The following is a 17,243-nucleotide window of genomic DNA, read 5'->3' on the forward strand; positions in this document are numbered from 1 at the left end:
CACAATATTCATTCATGTCGGAGAAACCAGTTGATATCCAGAAAGCAATCAAAAGCAGAACAAAAAAACAACCAAGATTCTTGATTGCGAAAGTGGAAAGCTTAACTCAACTGAATGGCTGTAACTTCAGACCAGAGACCGTATATACTGTATACACGGTCTCTGCTTTAGACCCGCGGCAGTCGTTTTACTGAATTATTCATGAGTGGGCGGTGATCACGTCGAGTCAAAGGTCACGCTTTTCCGCGTGCCCCGTTTGGCGCCAGCGTTTTCGCGGGGATAGAGGGAACTTCGCAGTGTTGACAAGTCACTTGTTTTGTTTTTGTTTGCAGTAATCCTCGTTTGATTTGATGTAGCTGCTTCGTTCATGCGGTTGGTTGAATTATTAACAGCGAGGTGAGAGTGCTGCGTGTTCGTTAGCTGGTGTGTGTTTTCAGGAGGGGGCTGGGTGAGTAGGCTAGCTAGCTGTTAGCTGTTGTAGCTAAGCAACAAGCTCGTGTTATCAGCGGGAATAATCTAATAACCAGGACTAAAGTAACCAGGATTAAAGTAACCAGGACTAAAGTAACCAGGACTAAACGTGGAGTTGGACGTATTCTCGGGGAACTGCTGCTAGCGGTGCTGTAGCTGTGTGCAGTCTCACCTACACTGCTGCCACACCGCTGGGCCTCCACCAGACACGTTAGCACAGCCCACACCACCGACTACACCCTGTTGTGTTCAACACTCCGCACTAACACAACTGCGGTATTTGTGCATCACATCTAACCAGCGAGCTGTGTAGTTAGCGCTTTGGCATCAGTGCTACTTGGTCGCTGAGTCAATGTACGTTTGTAGTCAATGTAAACTTGCTAGCTAGTTAGCTACATTGGACCTTTACGCAGCATTGATCTCGTCTCATTTATTCTCTTTTCACTCTCGTGTCCGGGACACTTGAACAGGCAGTTTAGTTCCCTGCATGCAAAGTTTCCCTGATGTGTAGACATGGAAAACATGCTTACACGTCCAGTTCAAGTTGTGTAGGGCTTGTTGATTATGTGATCAGTTGAGTTAGGCATACTGGAGAAAGAGGAAACTAATGTAAATGTGCCATATTTTGTCAATTGTGATTTTTCACTGCAATCGAAATGTGTCCTCTGCTTTTTACCCATCTGTGCAGTTAGAACACACACACATACACACTAGTGATTACTAGGGGGCTGTGGATCACACATGCCCAGAGCGGGGTTGGGTGCCTTGCTCAAGGGCGCCTCAGGTCTGGGAATCGAACCCACGACCCTCCGGTCACAAGACCAATTCCCTACCACCAGGCCATGACTGCCCACTAAGAGTATGAGGAATGGAGTTGGGGAAGCAGGTGTGTAAACGGTTGTGCTCCCACAGGGCGTGAGGATGATGGCCACGGTACCCCTCTCCACCTCCAGCCTCCTCCCACTCCTGGAGTCCCTGGAAGACGCGGCTGCTGGGGCGTCTGAGCAGACCGACGCCTACCTCACCATCGCCAAGTGAGTGATCCGCTCTGGCTGCACACCAATCCTAGATTGGAGTATTTAAATCGTGTTTCCTACAGTTGCACAACTGCTCATCCTGTCCACCCGTAAATCACCGTCAAAGAGATTATTTATGTTTATCATTTTTAGCCGACTCAGCGGAGAAGATGGGAGGCAGTTCTTTCCTATAGTCCTAAAACACTTTTCACGCCTTGGAAAAGCTTTTCAGGTAAGCGTGGGACCCAAATTATTTGTTGAACTAAATTCTTGTTGGATATCCGTCATGGCTATTTTATCCACATGCGCATTTGATGTTTTTATGCTGAATATAATGTTTCCTTTTGTACTGGCAGATTCACATATCCAGTGAGAATGAGGAGCTAAGTCAGGCTGCGCTTCAAGCTCTGGGTTTCTGTGTGTTCAACACCAATATTGTCTCTGGCATCCCAGGTAAATTATATGAAGTAATGGAAAGAACACATCTACACTTCGAATCTACTGGAAAATGGTACCCACTTATCATTTATATTGATATTGTATTGTTTTCTTTTATACATTTTTATAGTAACTTTTGCAGAGGACATCTTATCTGTTCTTTGTGCCCTCGTATTGAAGTCTACCGACAAGAACACATGCACTCGAGCATTATGGGTGATCTCAAAACAGAACTTCCCTGCAGAAGTGGTGTCCAAGAAGGTTAGCAAATAATGCATTTTGCAGTTTCGGATCATTTGTTTCTGTTTCAAAGCAAGCCATATTGATTTTCCTTCTCTTCCTTTTCAGACACCCGAAATCCTCAAGACTTTAGATGCCATGCAGACGAAAGACATCCAGTCAATCCTAATGGATCATGAATCACTTAATGTTGTCATAAAGTAAATATTTGTAAACCATTTTTGTTGAACTAACCATGAACCACTTGCAAACTTGCTAATGGAATAATCACTTCATAGTTCTTGTACTTAATAGTTTTTATCAACAACTGTTAGTTTTTGGCTCTCTCTCCTAAGATGTTATGTTGAGGCATGCAGGTAATTATTTTTCGGCTCATGGTTGAATGCCAATTACAGGCTGTTGGAGCAGGCTCCCACTCAGATGACCGAAGGAGCAACTTGCTGGGCTAAACTGGTCATTCCTCTGGTGGTCCACTCGGCCTCAAAGGTGCGCCTGCGTGCTGCGGCCGCCCTGGAGATGGGAATGCCCCTCCTGCTGGAGAAACAGCCAGAGGTGGCAGCCATTGTGGAGCCCATGATGTCATCTGTAAGTCAAGTTTTTTTTTTTTTTGAGGTGATTATTTAAGCCGTTATTGCCATGGTGCTAAACCTCGCTGGTCTTGTGGGCAATGCTTTTTCGTTATTGGAATGATCATTTCATCATTTTAATCTTTGTCTGCTTCTGACGACAATGGAGACTCTTAACTAAACAAACCTGTCATCCATTGGTTAGATGGTTCATAAATGAAATCTTAGATTACAAATGTGTCTACTCTCGTGTGTCTACTCGTATGTGTTTACTCATGTGTCCACTCTCATGTCTTTACTCATATTTGTCCACTCGTGTTTACTCATTCGTATCTCTACTCTCATGTGTTTACTCTCATGTCTTTACTCATATGTGTCCACTCGTGTCTTTACTCATATGTGTCCACTCTCATGTCTTTACTCATATGTGTCCACTCTCATGTCTTTACTCATATGTGTCCACTCTCATGTCTTTACTCATATGTGTCCACTCTCATGTCTTTACTCATATCTGTCCACTCTCATGCCTGCTCTGTCTTCAGAAACTCATCCCAGAGATGCAGAAACTCTTCTCCACCAAAAATGAGAGTAATGTTCTGAAACTCTGGCCACTGTTTGTCAGGCTTCTGGGCAAGGTAAGGTGTGCGCAACATCAGCATGGTCTAAAAACACTTTCATGTATGAAGAGATGATTGTCAGTGCAAATAAATCCTTACATGCTTTTGTTGCTGTTCAGTTGCTTCATAAAGGAGGTGCCTTCATAAACTCGCTGCTCTATTTAGAAGAACTGGGCTTCCGCAGCTCATCTCCAAGCATAAAAAAAATTGCCTTCATCGCATGGAAGAGCCTCATCGATAACTTTGCTCTTAACCCAGGTAAGCAGACGGGCCTCACCTCTGAGCTCAGCGCTTTTGTTGTTCATACGCATGTCTTTCAAACATTGTGCACATCCACCGATTACCTTCATCTTTATTAAAGATGGTATCAACCATGTTCTGTTTGTCTGTTCTGTGCAGATATCCTTTGTAGCAGCAAGCGCCTCAAGCTGCTGATGCAGCCCCTGAGCTCCATCCTGGTGAGGACTGAGGCCCTGCTGCTGACCAAACTGGAGGTCTGGTGGTACCTGGTGGTCAAACTGGGCCCCAACCTAGCTGCTAATTTTGATCAGGTAACAAAAAAAGGGAATAAGATACAGATTAAAAACAGGAACACCACTATACCGGGAATCATAAGTTTGGTCTTAAAACCAACTATACATCTGTCTAAAGGTTGGTGTGCCACTGCTGCATAGCACACTTCCCCCAGATGCTTGCCTGCAGTCCCCAGTCACGCCTGCTAGAGGCGCTAGTCACAGTAATGGTATTGGCCTGGCCACTCCTAAAACAGGTACTGGCAATTTTTTCAAATATTCTTTTCTGGTTTTCACATTCTTCCTTCCTTTGTAAACTTTAGAAATGATTAGATTTGTTTTTATAGCACTTTTAAAAAGACATATTTTCTTAACAGGGTGATATAGAAGGATGGCTAAAATCAAAATATAAGTACTCCTCTGATTTAGATTTACCAATGCTAGAATGCTGTTTTACAAACATCTTACAGCTAAGGTTCATGTTGAAAGAAACACTCCATATTTCAACACGGTTTCTGGCTCAAACAGATTATTGACCAGATAGGTATGTTCTTGTAATAACATTAAAGTGAGAGTACTGATGTTTGTGTTTCCTAGTTAGCTGGTATGTGCTTTCTGGGAAGGCGGTTGGGTAAGCTCTAGTGTAACATTCCTCATTTCACCGTTCCCAATTAAGAGTTTCATTTTTGCCTTTGTCAAGCTGGAAACTCGACCTTCAAGAGTGGGTGCACCTAGTCAGCTATGAATCAAGAGCATACTAATGGAGGAAAATGTTTGTATTAATCCTCCTTGTTAACACCGGCATTTCTTCCCTCCACGGCTCGGTGTCAGGTGTGCCGTCGTGCAACACTCCGGGTGCGACCCCCCGGGCGAGCCTGGGCGGCAGCAGCATGAACCTGCCCCAGTCCTACACCTCCATCCAGCTCCTGGGTCTGGAGATGCTGCTGCACTACTTCCTGGGCTGTCAGGCCACCACTGCCAGTGGCAAAAGCAAACTGCAGCTCAGCCTCGGTGAGGAACACCAGTTGAAACACTAACACAGGTTTTTGGTTTACAAAAGCAAAGCATGTTTTTGCTCTTCTTAACATTTCTATCTGGAGAAGCCTTTTGTTTGATGTTAGATAATGCTAGGAGTGTGGTGGTTTAAATTGAGTTTCTTTGTGTGGTTTTGATGATTTTTAACATGTCTACTGTGGTGTTTTTAATAACATAACGTGATTGTGTTTTCAGAGCCTCTGACGCACAACCTCCTGAGCAGCCACTCTTTCTTCAGCAAGCACGCCTCCACGCTCATCTCGGCAGTCCGAGACGGCTTCATCGCTGTGGGCAAGAACGCTCCAGGTACTTTCTGCTCCAGGCTTGCACTCCTTGAATCGTAAGCCATTACAGCAGCTGGGTTCTGAGACAGTTAGTTAGGCATTTTTACTATCATAGATTGGCCTTTCTCGCTTTTGTTAATTGTGCTGAGCCATGTTTTCCCAATAACATTTGGCCATTTACCCGTATAAGTTGCCGGTAATTGTCTCCATGGATTTTCTCAGTATTCAGTGTGTGAATTAGGCGAGCACCTTTAAAGAAGTGGTATGCATGCATGAAATAGTTTGCAACACGCCACGTTTCTGAAGTCTCCTAACAATCCAACACTTCAGTTCTTATTTTAGTGAGCATAAATCTGACCTGAGAACATATCTGAATAACATCATTTTGGGGTATTTGGTTCATGCAGGCAGCACAATGCCCCTATTGTAAAGGAGCCAACCTTAGAACTCCAGCTCTGTACTCTGTCTTGTATGGAGGGAATAAATACACAGTTCCTCTTGGCTCCTGTTTTTGGGCTGTGTGTTCTCCAGATGGTCTGATGTTACTGGCACTAATGCTTTAAATCACCCCCCCCAAGAGTCCCCCTCCAGCTATGGTGTTGTGGCTGGTGTTGTGCAATGCTGGCCATTTGTACCAAATTGCTTAGGTCCATTCAGGTTACTGATGGTGTTTTGGTTGAACATATGGGTGTGCTTACATTGTTAGTTAGTCATTTAATGTCTGACCCCTGTAGTGTCGGTTGTATTTCTGAATTGCTCAAGTATGTAAAACACTCATTACCAGGGAAACTCTGATCATTATTATGGTGTTGGCCTTTGCAGTTGAGCTCTCTACCAGGTAGGCTGTGTGCTGTCTCTCCACCATTATCTCAGATGTACTTAATACATGCTGCATGTGGGTGGTTTCATGCATTTGATCCACCTAACCTGAATAGTTGTCAAAATGCAGGCCATTGGTTAACCATGTTCAACCAAGTGTTCACCTGTGTGTGGAATGATTAGCAATTTGTATCAAAATAAAATATATCCATATAAAATCAATATGAAACGTTTGCAAGTATAGAATATAGCTTATGATAAGGACAGTGTCCTGAATTTGTTAAACCATGTGCTGGATGCGTTTTAAATTTTATAGAGGAAATAAAGTGGTGAATGTAGCCACAGCAAGTCTTTTTACTGCCTTGTTTCTTTCTTTAGAAGCCCTGCTCAGTCTGATTTGGAACAGCCTGGTTAACCTAGTCAGTTCAGTGATCGAGGCTGGTAAGTGTTCTACAGGCGCATTCAAACACTTATGTACATGTATGCAGATTTCCTTCTGCTGTCTAGGCTTGTGTCCATTGTTTTTCTGTGTGGTTTAACAGTGGGCAATAAGAAGGAAAGACAAGGCTCCGAGGTTCTTACCCTGCTGCTGCAGGCACTGCAGGACATTCTCTGCTCTGAAGCCCTGCCTGCTCCCCGGGCTCTGGTACGTCATCTCGCCCCACAAATTCACAGCTCTGTCTCACCTCAGGTCATCAGTTTAGACGTGTGGTGATGTCTAGAGGCTTATAAACCTTGAATGAATTTGTAGTTCTATTCTGCTTGGTAAAATGAGATGGTTAGCTTCCAAAGTGCTGACCTTTTATGGCCATTGTGATAGTACATTTTGTGGTGCCATGAGAAACCTGTAAATATAAACTTTGCCTTGTACAATCTGTTGTTGCAGCTTTTATTGGAAACCACTGTAAAGGGGATCCCAAAGAAAGTACTGGGATCTGCTTCATATCAAGTGGCCAACATGGATGTTTTAAATGTGAGTGTAACGTGATCTTAAAATGGCTGGTGTTTTCCGTTTTCTAAACGAGTCCATTGGTTATACATGCATGACCGTGTAATGTAAATATGTAAATGCTGGTGTATCTATCTCTATCTTCCCCAGGGTACTCCAGCTCTTTTTTTAATACTTCTCATTTACAACAACAGCCTGCTCTCCTCGTGTGTAAAGGAAGAACGGTAAGCACTGTAAATCACTTCATTTTATCAAAAGCCAAATGAAATAAACCTTGTAAAGCTTACACCAAATATTACATTAAAATGTTTGTTTAAACATGCATCACGTTTGTCTGTGGTGATTGCTGTAGTCTTTCAACATTAACAACATTGCCTTATATCCCTCAGCAAAGCTGCTGTGGTGAAATTTGCTGTACATCTGAAATTAACTGAAACGGTACTCTCATCCTGTAGGTTTTTCCTGTGCTTGGAAACCCTTGTCAGTTGTGGTCTCTCTGGACCTACATCCCCTTTGGCTTTTGGGGAAGCAGTTTTAGGGGCTGTCAAACACAGTGTGGGGGCTATAGAGAGCAGAGAGCATTTATGGAGGATGTGGAGTTTGATTGTGAACCCATTGACTGATACCATTACCCAGGTTTGGACTGTGGTTACTCTTATTCACACTTTCAATTTTTGGCACTTTACTGTTTGAGCATTTGCAATTCAGTCTGTATATCTTGCATAATGAAAGTAATGCTTGGCTTTCTCTTGCAGACGAATGAGGTGAACCAAGGAGATGCCCTTGAGCACAACTTCAACGCAATTCACAGTGCTTTAATGTTCCCGATTAACCACCTTTTGCGTGGTTCAGCTCTTCCACAGGTCAGTGGACAGTGGCTCTGCTTCCCAGCAACGATGATTTGCACATATAGGAGAAAAATGTTGTTTTCCCATTGGCTTGTGGAATTGTTGCACAATTTATGCTTGTTGTATCATGCGATTCATGAAAATACTCATAGAAAAATTTATATGAATTTTGTATTGGATTTTTCCTCTACTATAGATTACCCAGAAGTCTATGCTGAGCACATGGTCTCGGCTGTACAAGGCATTTGCTCGCTGTTCAGCTCTGGTGGCCACAGCAGAAGAGAATGTTTGCTGTGAGGAGCTATGTTCCAGGATTTCTGCTACACTGGATGGCCAAGCCCTGAAGGTCAGCAGTGTACATTACTTGACCTTTGACTTGTTCATTATGTATTTATTATGGTCATGAAGCTTTTTGCTGCTCATTCACTAGAATCCCCCTCTCCCCTCACTCTTCAGTGCTCGTCTACTCTTGATGGAATAGCAAATATCTTGCTCATCATCGTGGAGAGTTTGGATTTCTCTCCATTTACCCCTCAGTTTCAACAGAAGATGAAATGTAGGACATCCTGTGTTCTAATGTTAAAACATGGTTTGAGTAATGAATGACACAGTAATAATGGCTTTTTGACTTGACACGCTTGTTCCCTCCGCAGCACCTCGTACCCCCCTGGGCTGGGTTCGCAAGAAGAGCAAAGCTCTGGGAAATCTGTCCAGCTTTCATGTGCTATTGGTGCAGGCTTTAGAGGCCTTCCTTGATTTAAACTCTTCAGAAGAAAACAGTGCAGGTTTAAGTGACCTGCTGTCCACTCTCATCTCCGTTGTGTGTAGCCTTTTCACCAATCTTTCATTACCCACTGTTATTCAAGAATCTCTGGCATGCCTCATCAAACCTCTGGCTCTAATTTACGGACAAGAAGAAAGGTGAGTTTCTTGTTTTGTTAATAGTTTAGTCCTTTATGATCAGAATATTATAAATATAAGTATTTCTGAAATACCATAGCTCAATGGCTTTCTGTTTGTTCTAATCCATGTAGTTCAGAATGTGATCAGTCAAAGTCCCACCCTGTACTAGCATCCAAGGTAATTACAGATCAACCCTGTAGTATTATCAAGCATGTTTTTACTTAACTAAAAGGTAATTGCACAACAGTTGGTTAAGAAGAATGATATGTATTAATATAGTGTTCTTTGACAACAACATGGTTATTTTACTATATAGCTAAACTCTGAAATAAATCTGATAGTTATTTTTCTCTGAGCTGCTATTGACGACTTGGTGGAAGATAATATAAAAAATGTGTGTGGCACAAAAAAAGTTATGTTAAGGTAGATTACATCATGGCTGTCAATTGGTCACATGGATGAGTGAATAGCATGTTTCTTCGGTTTTGTTGATAATTGAATATCTTCTCATAACTACCATCTTCTGTGTAGTTGGAGAAGCTGCTTTGTGAGCTGTTGGGCTGCCTCCAGACACGCTCTGCGCTGCAGTATGATGACGATCTTCTGGCAGTGCTCTCTCCGCTGCTCTGTGTGGTTTTTCCACACAAGAGTAAGCAAATCCGTACAGTCGTCACTCAGTTCTGGAATGCTACTTTTGGAAACACACTTATACTCACTTATCCAGAGATGCTCAAGTAAGTCCAACCAATACAGATTACTATGAATGTTCAAATCGGGTTTACACCTACACTACCGTTCAAAAGTTTGGGGTCACCTAGACAATTTTGTGTTTTCCCTGAAATCTTGTACTTTTATTTATCAAATGAGTTGCAAAATGAATAGAAATATAGTCCAGACATTGACAAGGTAGAAATAATGTTTTTTTTTTTTTATTTGAAATAATTTTCTACTTTAAACTTTGCTTTCGTCAAAGAATGCTCCCTTAGCAGCAATTACAGCATTGCAGACCTTTGGCATTTTAGCTGTTAATTTGCTGAGGTAAGAAGCCGCTCACACAAGTTTGATTGGGTTAATGGGCACTTTTTTTGTACCATACGGTAAAGCTGCTCCCACAACAGCTCAATGGGGTTGAGATCTGGTGACTGCGCTGGCCACTCCATTACCGATAACACACCAGCTGCCTGCTTTTTCTCTAAATAGTTTGTGCATAATTTGGAGGTGTGCTTTGGGTCATTGTCCTGTTGCAGGATGAAATTGGCCCCAATCAAGCGCTGTCCACAGGGTATGGCATGGTGTTGCAAAATGGAGTGATAGCCTTCCTTATTCAAAATCCCTTTTACCTTGTTCAAATCTCCCACTTTACCAGCACCAAAGCAACCCCAGACCATCACATTACCTCCACCATGTTTGACAGATGGTGTCAGGCACTCTTCCAGCATCTTTTCAGTTGTTCTGCGTCTCACAAATGTTTGTCTGTGTGATCCAAACACCTCAAACTTTGATTCATCTGTCCATAACACTTTTTTCCAATCTTCCTCTGTCCAATGTCTGTGTTCTTTTGCCCATATTAATCTTTTTCTTTTAATAGCCAGATATGGCTTTTTCTTTGCCACTCTGCCCTGAAGGCCAGCATCCCGGAGTCGCCTCTTCACTGTAGACGTTGACACTGGCGTTTTGCGGGTACTATTTAATGAAGCTGCCAGTTGAGGACCTGTGAGGTGTCGATTTCTCAAACTGGAGACTCTAATGTACTTGTCTTCTTGCTCAGTTGTGCAGCGGGGCCTTCCACTTCTCCTTCTACTCTGGTTAGAGCCTGTCTGTGCTCTCCTCTGAAGGGAGTAGTACACACCATTGTAGGAAATCTTCAGTTTCTTGGCAATGTCTCGCATGGAATAGACTTCATTTCTCAGAACAAGAATAGACTGTCGAGTTTCAATTGAAAGTAATTTTTTTCTGGCCATTTTGTGAGTTTAATCGAACCAACAATTGTAATGCTCCAGATTCTCAACTAGCTCAAAAGAAGGTCAGTTTTATAGCTTCTCTAATCAGCAAAACTGTTTTCAGCTGTGCTGATCTACTTGCACAAGGGTTTTCAAGGGTTTTCTAAATATCCAATAGCCTCCTTACACAGTTAGCAAACACAATGTACCATTAGAACACTGGAGTGATGGTTGTTGGAAATGGGTTTCCATACATCTATGTAGATATTGCATTAAAAACCAGACGTTTACAGCTAGAAGTCATTTACCACATTAATAATGTATAGAGTGTATTTTTGATGCATTTAATGTTAGCTAAATTGAAAAAAAACTGCTTTTCTTTCAAAAATAAGAACATTTCTAAGTGACCCCAAACTTTTGAACAGTAGTGTATATAAACATATCAGGATGAAGTAAATTGGAATAATTTCAATTTTCTATGTATGTCATTATATTACATGTACCTCAGCACGGCCTTGGTTGGGGGAATAAAATACATCTGTTTTCTAGGCCTGTTTTAAGTCAAGCTAAACAGAAGGCTCCTTTAATATTACCTGGTTTTCAAGCAGTAGAAACCTCTGAGGATTTCAGTGGAGAATGCTCAGTAAGTTCTTTCTGACATTTGACAATTTAAGTGGGATAGGGGAGGGTTGTTGCTGGATTTGAGGTTATGCACAATCATCCTGACTGCATAGTTAACACATGTATGTTATGTGCAGAGTGAATGTTCTCAACTTGATGCTGAAATCAGTGGGATTAAGGTGACTTCGGTGGGGAAGAGGGAGTCCTTGCTTACCAGAGCAGCAGAAATAAAGGGAAAGAGTTCTGCATGTCCTTCCAAACCTGTATCTGTAAGTAAATAAGAGTAAAATCAAATTATCTTGACAATTGCAAGTATAAACGTAGGTTTAAACTAATTGGTGTCAATTTTGTAGGTTAAACTGGATTTTGGATCGCCCAAAGTTCAACGCCGAGAAGTTCTTGAGGAGGAGGCATCAGTAGATTTTGTTTTCATACCACCTCAGACAAAGGAGAGAGTGTTGACAGAACACCAGAAAGAAGTTAAAAGGACAAAAAGGTAAAACTGTAATAAAGCAAGATTTGGCAATACAACTTCTATTTTATGGTTTGACTCAGAATCATGCATTTTAAAGAACTTCTGTTGGTCACTTTGGATGTGAGCACCTGTTAAATGCTTTGAAAGTATAGGAACATTTCCCTCATATTTAATTCATAAGCCTAGATAATGGATGCCTGCTTTGCTTGTTTTCCTAGGATTGACATCCCTACCATGTACAATAATCTGGATGCCTCTTTAGATACCACCATCTTTACACAGTACACTCAGACCCAAGAGGAATCTGTGTATGTTTATCTTTTTGGAATTGTTTCAGTTACCCAAATATCTTTTCATTGCTGTACTGTTTACCAAAACTGTACTGTTTCCATTTAGGGACAAATTGCAAGCAGATGAACAAGATGAAACCAAAAACATCATTACAGTTGAAACTGAGGTAAGAGGAAACATTGGACTACATTTGAATGTCATTGTTCATCCTTCATCTTTGTATTGTGATAAGTCATTAATAGATAGAGTGAATATCTACAGAATCAACTTTTTTTCTTCCAGGCATTAGAGACTGAAGAGTCCATTATCAGTAGCAATCAAGAACCTGAAGATATCGGTCCAGAAACAAAGTCATCAGATAAAGAAACCGATGAAGTTACAGAGAGAGCATTGCCTGCAAATATCTCTGTATCGGATGTTGATGATCATGAGGACTCTCTTAAAAAGGGCAGTAGCCAAGATGTGTCTGGTTCATCTGACATGATCTCTGGTACTCCACCAAAACCAAGCAGCCGGCGTCAATCCTTCATCACCTTGGAGAAATATGTAGAAGGAAGGCCCACCAGTCCCATGGATGTTACAAAATTTACTGGCCCACTTACTAGGACTTCATACAGTCAAGACACTCCAAAGTCACAACAGTTGACACCAGATGGCTCTTATTGCTCACAGCCAGAAGAGGGTAAAAGGGCATCAAAAGCATGTGCCAAGAACATTACCCAACATTGTACTCGGAAGATTGAGGAAAACGGTACAGAGCTAAAGGCCGAAGATGATGTGATCCCAGATACCCAGAGCCAAGGTTTGAATGACACGAGTAATAGTAGTGAAAAGAGTTTGGAAGGCTCCTACATGGAGGTGGAACCTGAAATTGCCTCACTTGAGGAGGATTCAGAGGGTGCTGCTTCCTCTAGTCAGGTTGAACCAAGGAGGTCTGGCAGACGCAGAAGTAGACCCCTCCGTCCAGGTGAGGAATCGACAGACCAGGAATCAAAAAACAAACTGCAAAAAAGGCATTCTGTTAATGAGTTGGCTTTGAGTGATGTGCAGAAACCCTCACCTTCCAAGCCAGTGGACAGTGGAAGGAGCAGAAGAAGTAAAATTCTTGAGGAGAACAAGGGTGAAAATGGTAGATTGCCGAATAGTGAGCTTAAAGATGAACGTAACCAGAATGGTTCACAAGCTTTATCAGCTACAGTTTCATCACAGGGAAGAAGTAGTAGAAGTAAGAGTAGAGAGCTTAGCCAGACCGAGGTAGCTAGTGATAAGCGATCTCCTTTGAGTCAAACGGAAAATGAATCTCCCCTCAGTCAATCACAAAGTCAGTCACATGGCAGGCATTTAAGGAGAACCAGAGTGGTTGGCACCAATGTTGAAGATGCTTTAGGCAAGAGGAAGAAAGTTGAAGGCTCCCAACGGGATTCCCAAGCTGATTCATCTATGTTGAAGGACAAAAATGTTGACGTACTGTCATCTGATGCTGAGGCTGGTGGTCAATCACCTGGCAGACCAAAAAGAAGTAAGAAGTCTGAGGTACTTGATCCACAAAACAAAGACAAGTCTGGCATTGAAAATGACCCAAGTCAGTCTGATTCTCAAAAACTGATGCCTGTGAAAAGCAGAGTAGGTAGAAGAAAAAGGGTTAATGATGACACAAGTGCTAGTAGAGATACCACCCCATCTGGTATCCTCAGTACTGAATGCTCCCTAGCTGATGGCATCAGTGAGATACAGGACTCCTCTCAAAGGCATGGCAAATACAAAACTCGTCAGTCATCTCAAAGCTTGTCTGAAAGCTCAGAATCTGATGCTTGTGACATCAAAAAGGAACAAAAATCAAAAAAGTCTGATTCAAAATCACAGATGTCTGATTTGACTGCAAATGTTGATGAAAACAACACTGATAAAATGTTGGTCAAAGATGCAATTATTCCTTTACTTCCAATGGAAGGTGTTGAGAAGGATCCAAAAGACTGCTTAAACATTAGTGTGTTGGATGAAGGTAAGATACTTACAACTGAACACCCAGTAATTGAACCTGACGCCTCAAATTCAAAACCATGTGAAGTGGAGCAACAAAATAACGAATCAAAAATACAAAATGATACTCATAAAATGGAGATTAGTGCCAATACTGAAGAGAAGCCTGCTGAGGATGGGGCAGTGATATCTTTGCAAAATAGCCTTGTTTTACCTGAAAAAGTGGAGCTAAAGACTCCGCAGTTACACCGATGCCCACATACTAAAAGAGGCCGTGGACGTAGACGGTCCACAGGCTGTAACTGTCTCCTGGGGAGTAGCAGAACATCTCAAGAAAGTATTTCTAGTGATTCTCAAGTTTCTCAGAACCTTGAAGATAAGATTAGTCTTGAACCTTTAAGCTTACCATCTGAGCTGAGCATAATTAAGCCTATCTTGAACGAGTCTGTGGCACATGTAGATAATTGTTCTGTAGTTATTGATGCAAAGTGTTCAGAAGCCTTGGCCAACTCAAATGATGCACAAACTCCTACTGGAAAGCCACAAAAAAACCTAGACGAGGCTGCATCTGTGTTGTCTGTAATGAAAGATCCAACCCAGGAAGAACAAAAAGACAATGTGGATTATGCAGAGGATAAGCATCAAGAAAAAGAACCAAGTAACAGTACCTTGGATAACACTTTTGATCAAGAACAATCCCAACATTCAAGTGCTCAAGATAATTCTCCAAGCCAGAGTAGGCCTGTGGTGGATAATACTGTATGCCAAGAACAATCCGAATGCCCTGTTAATCAGGAGGAAATGGCTTACTTGGCTGTAAAAGAAAATGTCGAAAAGCTTGAAATGCCAGAAAAGGAGGACCTTGTGCATGGAATAGATGGTGATGTTATTACTTCCATCTCTGAAGGAGCTGAATTAGATGGTTCATCACATTTAGAAGAGGATGATGGTGAAGAAACGCAGATAGACAAAGGTCTTCAACCTGAGACTGATGAATATAGTGAAGCGGTCTTGCCTTTACAGTCTACTTTGACAGAAACGTGTCTAGATTCCCCACCCAAGCAGAAGTCCTCAGATCACTGTAGAGATGAACAGCAGAGTCCAAATGGTAGTGCATGTCGTGGAGTATGGTCACCATCAGCTTCTCCATCTACAAGCATTCTTAAGAAAGGCCAGAAGAGACAGTGCGAAGAGGATTCTCCATCTCCTCTCCTTAAGGTAGCAAGTCATACATATAATGCTTTCCATTTAATGTTTACAACAGGAAAATTGTATACATGGTGATGTTTGTTTTATTGTGCAGTCCCGGCGAGTGTCCTTTGCAAACCCAATCTACCAGCAGGAAATGGCTGATGATATTGATCGTCGTAGTCCAGTAATACGGACCAGCTCCCCAAGGTCAAAGGCTATAGGACACCCTAAGGTATTGGATGGACTCATAAAATTGTATATTTTGGCCAGACAAAACCAAACCAGTCTAATCAAATGAACAAAAATGTTTTAATTGCAGTACGTGGTGACGCCTACCAAAGGCTTGTTGACACTCAGCCCTCGCAACCTTCGCAGTCCAGGATACAAGAGTTCAAAGAAATGCCTGGTAGCTATTTGGTTTTTATTGGTTTTTCCACATAATTTTTGTTTTTGTAGTTGGACAGGACTGTAGGGGGTTTTCTGTGTTGCCATATAACTTGCTACACTGCTGACAGTATATGAGTAATGCACAGCTCAACCTTAGTCATTTTCTAACTTTGCACCAGATCTCAGAAATGAGTCAAGAGCCTCGGCCCATTCCAAAGGATTGTGTTTATCCAGCTCTGGTCGGGTGTTCTACCCCAGTGGAGGCTGTTCTGCCTCAAATTTCCTCCAGCATGTGGTGAGTCATGTTGATTTATAAATAAAAAAACAAAACAAACATGAAATCGGTTGTCAAATCTAGTTTTCTCGCACAATTAAAACTCTTGTCTGAAAGACTATGAAGAATATTCTATGTAGCATATCCTTTTACTGTTTTCTTACACTTTATGCTCAGGCCTCGTGGATTTGGACAGCTAGTCCGTGCTAAAAATATCAAAACTGTTGGGGATCTAAGTGCTCTTACGTCTGGTGAAATCAAGATGCTCCCTATTCGCTCACCTAAGTTGGCAAATGTCAGGAAAGCCCTCAAAACCTATCATGAGCAGCAGGTAAATCCAAGCTACTAAGCTAAATACACTGGAAAAAAACTCATTTCTAGCTGTCTGCTGACATCTGATTTGTTCCCAAAGCGAAAAGGGCGGACTGATGACCTGAAATGCTTTGATGAAACAGAAAAAATGACCTCTGAACCTGAGGACATGGATGCACCTTCAAATCCTGAGGAAGAGCACATTTCTAGAGATTTGAAAGGTATATGTGGCAGTCTGATGGATTCAGTATAATAGAATACATGATATAGCATAACACAGGATGTAGATATCAGAAACTGAATGTCATTTCTTTCCTTCAGAAATTGAATGTCCAGATGTTCCATCAGCTTTGGAGCAGAAACAGCAGGAACCATTGTGTGTAGAGCTGTTGTCGGACATGGTTGCTCTCGGAGCCAAGCTAACCAATGAGGAGCTTAGCCGCTGTTCACCAAGTGAGCTAGTTCGGATGCACGAGAATCTGAGTGGTATGATGAGAAGTATTGTGGATCATCTTCAGTCACGTTTGGTCAATATTGAGGACAGTTTGCCATGATGGTTTCTTCATCTTCATCTTGGGCTGCCTTCATGGCACATCATGCCTCATTCATGGGGCTTTTAACACAGTCATTAGAAGAGGACTGATTATTTTAGTTATAATTTTAGACATGGAGCTACAAATGTTTTTGTAGCATAATAGCTTGTACCATTTTCCTGTCATCACATGGATCACGTTAGTCTTGGGATTTTCTGGAGTGTTTTTTTTTATATTAAATGCAGGAAGCAGATGGCACTTTTATATTAATGTACTCTTTGTTTAAATAAAGTAATGAAGGAGTAAGAGTTGTTATTTTTTCATCATTAGTGAAGCATGCATAATTTACCCTTTGAGTATTAAATGTACTAATGGAGTATTTTAATTGCAACAAGTGAACGTGTGTGAAAATACTGTGTTCAGTATTTGTTAAATTGATTATTCATATTCTGAATTTATACATTTTATTACATCTATTTTCTGTAACAGGGAATTACTTGATATTAACTAAAATGATTGTCAAACAAAGGGATGTATACAA

At 41.7% G+C, this 17,243-nt stretch overlaps 1 protein-coding gene across 2 annotated transcripts; it reads left to right on the forward strand.

Moving 5' to 3' along the window:
* Positions 1-89: 89 nt before the first annotated feature.
* Positions 90-17,243, forward strand: rif1 (replication timing regulatory factor 1). 2 transcript variants are annotated; one of them, XM_077002701.1, is made up of 36 exons: positions 90-396; positions 1,384-1,505; positions 1,641-1,719; positions 1,844-1,940; positions 2,056-2,186; positions 2,274-2,365; positions 2,561-2,750; positions 3,274-3,366; positions 3,468-3,606; positions 3,748-3,899; positions 4,000-4,117; positions 4,692-4,871; positions 5,091-5,201; positions 6,377-6,439; positions 6,541-6,644; positions 6,885-6,971; positions 7,098-7,171; positions 7,403-7,583; positions 7,703-7,810; positions 7,992-8,141; positions 8,252-8,351; positions 8,449-8,716; positions 8,830-8,875; positions 9,230-9,432; positions 11,188-11,281; positions 11,397-11,528; positions 11,613-11,755; positions 11,953-12,042; positions 12,131-12,191; positions 12,308-15,223; positions 15,309-15,428; positions 15,516-15,602; positions 15,763-15,878; positions 16,035-16,188; positions 16,270-16,390; positions 16,491-17,243. In XM_077002701.1, the coding sequence occupies exons 2-36, from the start codon at positions 1,393-1,395 to the stop codon at positions 16,721-16,723; spliced, it is 7,146 nt and encodes a 2,381-aa protein (XP_076858816.1). In that variant the 5' UTR covers positions 90-396; positions 1,384-1,392; the 3' UTR covers positions 16,724-17,243. The 2 variants fall into 2 exon arrangements, with proteins under 2 accessions (XP_076858816.1, XP_076858817.1); XM_077002702.1 differs by lacking the exons at positions 90-396; positions 1,384-1,505; positions 1,641-1,719; ... (5 more) ...; positions 3,468-3,606; positions 4,000-4,117 and having other exon boundaries at positions 3,775-3,899.

This window comes from Brachyhypopomus gauderio, chromosome 4 (genome assembly GCF_052324685.1).
Source record: "Brachyhypopomus gauderio isolate BG-103 chromosome 4, BGAUD_0.2, whole genome shotgun sequence".
NCBI classification, from domain to species: Eukaryota; Metazoa; Chordata; class Actinopteri; order Gymnotiformes; family Hypopomidae; genus Brachyhypopomus; species Brachyhypopomus gauderio.